A 5430-nucleotide genomic window follows, 5' to 3' on the forward strand; every position below is an offset into this window, starting at 1 on the left:
CTGGAGAATTCCCGGATCCTCCCTGTGAGGCCGCAAGCCCGGCCTGGGAACTGGGGCGGGAGGGAAGTCAGGGACGTGCAGACCGGGCAGGCCCGGGCCAGGGTCCTTCCCACCCCTGCCAGGTGCACAGACCTCCTGCCCAGACGCCCAGACACGCGCTGCACCTTCCCCCCGAGCCCAGGGTGCTGCAGGCAGACTGGGGACTAGACTGACCCCCCCCCGCCCCCCTCTGACTGCTGAGCTGGTTCCGGGTGCCGATGAGCGACAGGGTCCACAGTCAACCAAGCAGGCCGGAGTCAAACTGGGCTTTATTCATAACCTCACAGCCCACGTCCGACTGTGGGACAGTCTGCTGGCAGCCGCCCTGCAGACGCATGGGCACCGTTTATCCCGGGACCCGGCCCGGAGCTCCTGGGCTGTTTCCTAAGGAGAGGGGCTGCCTCCCTGTGCAGGTCCGTCCGGGCCGGTGGGGCAGACTCGCCAGCACCCCTCACTCACTCGGAGGCCAGTGTGGAGGCCAGTTTCCCAGGGCATCCATCTCCTGGAGCAGCAGGCCCTGGGGGCAGAGCGGGCGGGAGGAAGAGGCCTCGGCATCTGGGCTCCCCTCTCCCTCCAACTCCGGGGGCGGGGGGGTTCCTTCAAAACCCCAGGAGTCCAGCACCCAGCCGGCCCTCCCGTCCTCACCTCTGCGGTGGACACCACACCAAGGGGGCTCTGCACCCTTCCCTGCAGCCTAGGGTGGGGCCTCAGCCGCCTCAGCGCCCCTCTCCCGGGGCCCCAGCACTCCCCAAAGTTGGGGGCGGCCCCCCCCTTTGGTGTCCCTGAGGGATGAGAAGGGCATGGGGTGGTGATGGGGACAGACCTCTAAACACCCACGAGAGGAAGATATTCCTGAGGCAGCTGTGTCCCCAGAGTGAGGGCTGAGCTGGGCCCCCACTTGCCACGCCCCCCAGATACTCCCAGGCCCCTCCAATGCTGCTCAGGCCACCCCAGGACTGTGAGCCCTGGGCAGGGGCAGGCAGGCTCAGGGGGTGGTGCTGGGGGGAGGAGGAGGAGGAAGAGGGAAAAGGCAAAGGCGAGGGGCCCTGCCAAGCTGACCTGCAGCCTAGGGTGGGTTGGGATGTGGTGGCTCAGCCCTGTCCCCAGAGCTCAGAGGGGTGCCTGTGAGGCGCCACGGCCTCAGGACAATGAGAAGGCTGCCCTGGGCGCCTGGCGGGCCTGTGCTCCTGTAGCCAGAGCCCTAACCCTGAGTGCCCTGTGCAGGTGACGGCCGTACACTCTTCATCGCCAACAGCCCTCTCACGGGCAGAGGCCTGAAGACCCGCCTCCCAACCCGCTGCTCGCTCTTCCTTCCTTCCTTCCTTTTTTTCAATTGATTTTTAGACAAAGAGGAAAGGAGAGGTGGGGGGGTCAATTTGTTTTTCCACTCATTGATGCATCCATTGGTTGATTCTTGTAGGTGCCCTGACCGGGGATTGAACTCGAAACCTTGTTTTATCAGGAGGATGCTCTAAGCAGCTGAGCTGCCTGGCCAGGGCCCAACCCTCTGCTCTTTCCTTTGGTAAACCACACAGACAGGGGCATGTGTCCACTGAGTGGAAGGATGAGCTGATGAATGAATAGAAATTAAGCAGAAATGACCCCAACTCATCTTTCCACAACAGAGCCATCAATGCGCCCCCAGGCCGAATGCTTAGGCTGCGGTCAAGAGTGGGCAGTGGTGGTCTGTGGTGTGACCAGCGGAGTCACTATCCGGCACCCGTGTGTGTTTGTGGGGTCAGGCATGGGTGTGAAGGGGAGAGAAATAGAAAATGAGCAACAGCATGTGAGTTACAGATGTACTAGAAGCCTTAGAGCCACGAGACAAGTCCCTCGTGTTCAGATAAGGAAACTGAGGCTCAGAGAGGGAAAAGGACCTGCCCGAGGCCACAAGCAAGTGGATGGCAAACTTAAGCCTCAAGAGTGGACATTTGGTCCTGGCCGGTTTGGCTCAGTGGGCAGAGCGTCGGCCTGTGAACTGAAGGGTCCCAGGTTCGATTCCGGTCAGGGCCCTGTGCAGTCCCTGGTCACCCTAGCCATAGCTGTCTTCATCCATCCCCAGTAGGGGGTGTGCAGGAGGCAGCCAATCGGTGATTCTCTCTCATCATGGATGTTTCTTTCCCTCTCTCTGAAATCAATAAAAATATAATAATAATAAAAAGAGTGGAGATTTGGACTCTGGGTCAAATGAGAGACAGAGAGACTGATGGGGAAGTGTGTGTGTGCAGGGGTCAGGGTCGGATTCTCAGAAATACCACCAAGAAGGGATCATGCCCCCCCTACCCAGGCAGTGGGGGGCTGGAGCCTGGGCCGGGGTCGGGGCCATGGGAGGCCTCCCGTCCGCTTTCGCCAGTGTCCTCGGGCAGCGTGGCATACCTGGTCACCCAGAATGCTCTCCAGGGTGATCTCTGACGGGACCAGTGGCTCCAGGCCCTCAAGGCTACGCATCTTCCGGAGGCGGAGGCGGGACTCCTGCTGTGCTTCCAGAAACTTCTTTAACTCTGACTCCACAAAACCTGAGAGCCAGAGAGATGGGCAAGGGACAGGCAGGAGTAGGCTGGAGCAAACTGCCGGAGGCCGAAGGAAGAGGCGGCTCTGGCTCCCATCCTGGCCCCGCAGTCCCTGGTCGCGCTGGCCATGGCGCTTTCTTCACCCACTCCCGGGAGCCAGCCACACGCCGCCGCCTGCCCAAGAAACTCGCTTCAATGGGCTCCCTCCGGCAAGCATGAGTGTGAGTCTCTACTCCCCTCCAGGCACCAACTCAAGAGCATGGATCTGGAACCATCCCAACTACCTGGGCTCAAGTCCCAGCCCTGCCACTTCCTAGCTCTGTGATCTTGGGTGAGTTACTTAACCTCTCTGTGCCTAGCTTCTCTGCTGTGAAGTGGCGCGTATAAGACCTACCTCAGAATCCAGTACATTATTTTGTGAAAAGCGCTTAGAGAAGGAGATGGCCCACAGAAATGATTATGTACAGGTTAACAATGACTCTGTATTATCACCCTCCCCCTCTCTCTCATCTGCCCTCAGGGATACCCTCTGGGGCCCTGTCACAGCAGTGCCCACCTGATGGGAAAACCAGAGCTGGAGGCGGCCACGGAACGGAATTCCGGGCGGGGATTCCCAGCCCAGTCACACCTTCACCTCGCTGCACACCCCAAGGGAGGAGGACCCTACCTAGAGGAGCGAGCCTCCCGCCCAGCCACTCTCCGGCCAACTTCCCGGGTGGCCATCTTATGTCCTATGGCACCACCTGGTGGTCAGAACTGGCATCGCACCCATGAGCCCTTAGAAAACGGGACTGCCTGGGGCGTGCAGGGAGGGGAGGTGGGCACCCCGCTTACCCACTGTGTCGATTGGCCTAAATGTCTTATGCAGTGGCGACTGGAGGGGGACTGGGACGCAGAGCTTGAATGAGCTGTCCTCTTCCTCCATTTCCTCTTCCTCCCCTTCCTCCTCGTCGTGTGAGTCTTCCTCGAGAGGCAGCTGAGGGTGTGCCGGGTCACTGAGCAGGTGAGAAGGGCCCCGGCCTGCAGCCCCGCCTCCACATGAAACAGGAAGCAGCCGGAGCAGCCCCCGAGGTGAAGGCAGGACCGAGCCTCACTCCTGGGCCCCACCCCGCCTCCCCCGGCGGCCCCAGCTCGGCCCCACAGACCTTGGCCATGGCCAGTTTCTGAAACTGCTTGTACAAGGTGAGGATGTGGTTCCAGGGAGTTGCCCCCACCTTCAGAGAAGCCGGCCTGGGGTCTCCTGTGAAGGGCAGTCACCCGACCGTCAGCTGGGTCAGCTGGCAACGGGGGTGGGCTCGGCCCAGCCGGGCAGGCACAGCTGGAGGTTGGGCTGGGGGCAGGCCGCCTGGTTTTCCTTAGCAAACACCTGCTATGCCCAGGCACAGTTCTGGGCACTTTACAAGGACATTTCATTTAGTTCTTGCAACTACCTCCTGAGGCAGGACCTATCGCACCCTCATGTTATAGAGGAGGAAACGGGCACACAGAAAGGCCGGGCAGTCTGCTGCCATCACACAGCTTGGCCCAGTGGAGTTGGGACCCCAGGCAGCCGGCCTCCAGCCTTCCCTTAGGCTGTGTCCTTCCCGGCCCAGCCCGAAAAAGAGGGCTGTTTCTGACCCCCGCCCCCGCCTGGCCCCGCCCCATTCCTGGCCCCGCCCCCGCCTGGCCCCGCCCCCGTGCCCACGCTCACCGTCCTGCAGCTGCTGCTCCTCCACAGCAAGGGCCTCAGGGCTGACCTCCAGTGGCCCCGTGGCCCCCTGCTCCACCTCCAGGGCTTGGGCAAAGTGGCCCCTGATCCCAAAGCAGAGTCAGGTGGGGGTGGCAGGCGGGGCCCAGAGACTTGGTAAAGGCCCCGGACACCCCCACGTCCCCCAAGGCTCTCCCACAAGCCCTACTCAGCCCCTCCATCCTCCTGCTCCCAGCTCCCCGCTGGGCCCTCTGGGGCTTCATCCTGGAGGCGGGAGGGGGGCGGGGGACCAGGAGGGAGAGAGTGGGGGGGCAGGTGGAGTGGGAACGGTGGCACCGCCTCACCCCGCAGGCGCCTTTCCGGCCCCAGCAGGACTCCTTCCCTCTGGAGCCCGCATCCCCAACCCTCACTTGTGGGAGGACCCTCATCTCTGCTTCCTTCCACACCCCCAACACACCCCTCTGGTGCCTCCTCACCCTGATGTTGTCCGTCCTGCCCACCCAGGTGCCCTGTCCAGTCCTCGACCCTCCAAGACTCCCAGTCCTGGCACCCCCCCCCCCCCCGCTTCCATCCAGGCCTTGTCCCAATTCCTCTGCCCCAGGCCCCTTCCCACCACCACAGCCCAGCCCCTCACCTGTCTGGGGCCCCTGCTGCCTCCTCCTCCTCCTCTTCCCTCTGCACCTTCTCAGAAAGGTTGCCCAAGGACTCCTGGGATTCTTCTGGGCAGCACCCACTTTACCTCTACACCCGGGGCCATGAAGCTCAAGAACTTCATGGAGGGGGTGGTCTGGGCCCTCATGCCCCCCAGCCCCGAGGGATCACGCTGTGGTAAGGCCTCAGAAGGGGTGCGGTGCCCCTGGGCCGGCCGCCTGGGCTCCTTCCTCCCCACTCGCCCCTGGCGGTCCATCATCAAGGACCCAGGGCGCGCCTCATCTCCCAGCGGGGTCCCCTCGGAGCTCTTCCGGCCGGCCGTGCTCCTCCACCAGGAAGAAGCGGGAGCATGGAGGAACGTTCCAAATTTTCGAGACCGACCGGTGGAGCTGGGCTCGCCATCCTGATAGGGAACCCTGATTCCGATGGAGGGGCCTGTAGCACCTCCCAGGAACCAACTGCTTAATGACTGGAGGAACTTTCAAATAAAAGCTCCTAGGAGTTTCTAAAAGCGCAAAGGGCAAACAAGGCGGAAGGCGGGAA

General features: G+C 62.3%; 1 protein-coding gene across 1 annotated transcript; it reads right to left on the bottom strand.

Moving 5' to 3' along the window:
- Nucleotides 1-311: 311 nt before the first annotated feature.
- Nucleotides 312-4993, bottom strand: LOC102433434 (gametogenetin-binding protein 1-like). Its single transcript, XM_023746501.1, has 7 exons — nucleotides 4976-4993; nucleotides 4445-4500; nucleotides 4240-4340; nucleotides 3691-3789; nucleotides 3384-3581; nucleotides 2416-2555; nucleotides 312-556 (listed from the first exon to the last, which is right to left on the bottom strand). Exons 1-7 carry the CDS (start codon nucleotides 4991-4993, stop codon nucleotides 491-493), a joined length of 678 nt encoding a protein of 225 aa, XP_023602269.1. The 3' UTR covers nucleotides 312-490.
- Nucleotides 4994-5430: the final 437 nt, after the last annotated feature.

Source organism: Myotis lucifugus, unplaced genomic scaffold, assembly GCF_000147115.1.
Source record: "Myotis lucifugus unplaced genomic scaffold, Myoluc2.0 scaffold_687, whole genome shotgun sequence".
Taxonomy (NCBI): Eukaryota; Metazoa; Chordata; class Mammalia; order Chiroptera; family Vespertilionidae; genus Myotis; species Myotis lucifugus.

Coding starts and splice junctions, on each gene's coding strand:
- LOC102433434 (XM_023746501.1), bottom strand. Junction 3,582..3,690: donor ACTGGCCATGGCCAAGGTCT/GTGGGGCCGAGC, acceptor TTTCATGTGGAG/GCGGGGCTGCAGGCCGGGGC. Junction 2,556..3,383: donor TAGGCCAATCGACACAGTGG/GTAAGCGGGGTG, acceptor TCTGGCTCTCAG/GTTTTGTGGAGTCAGAGTTA.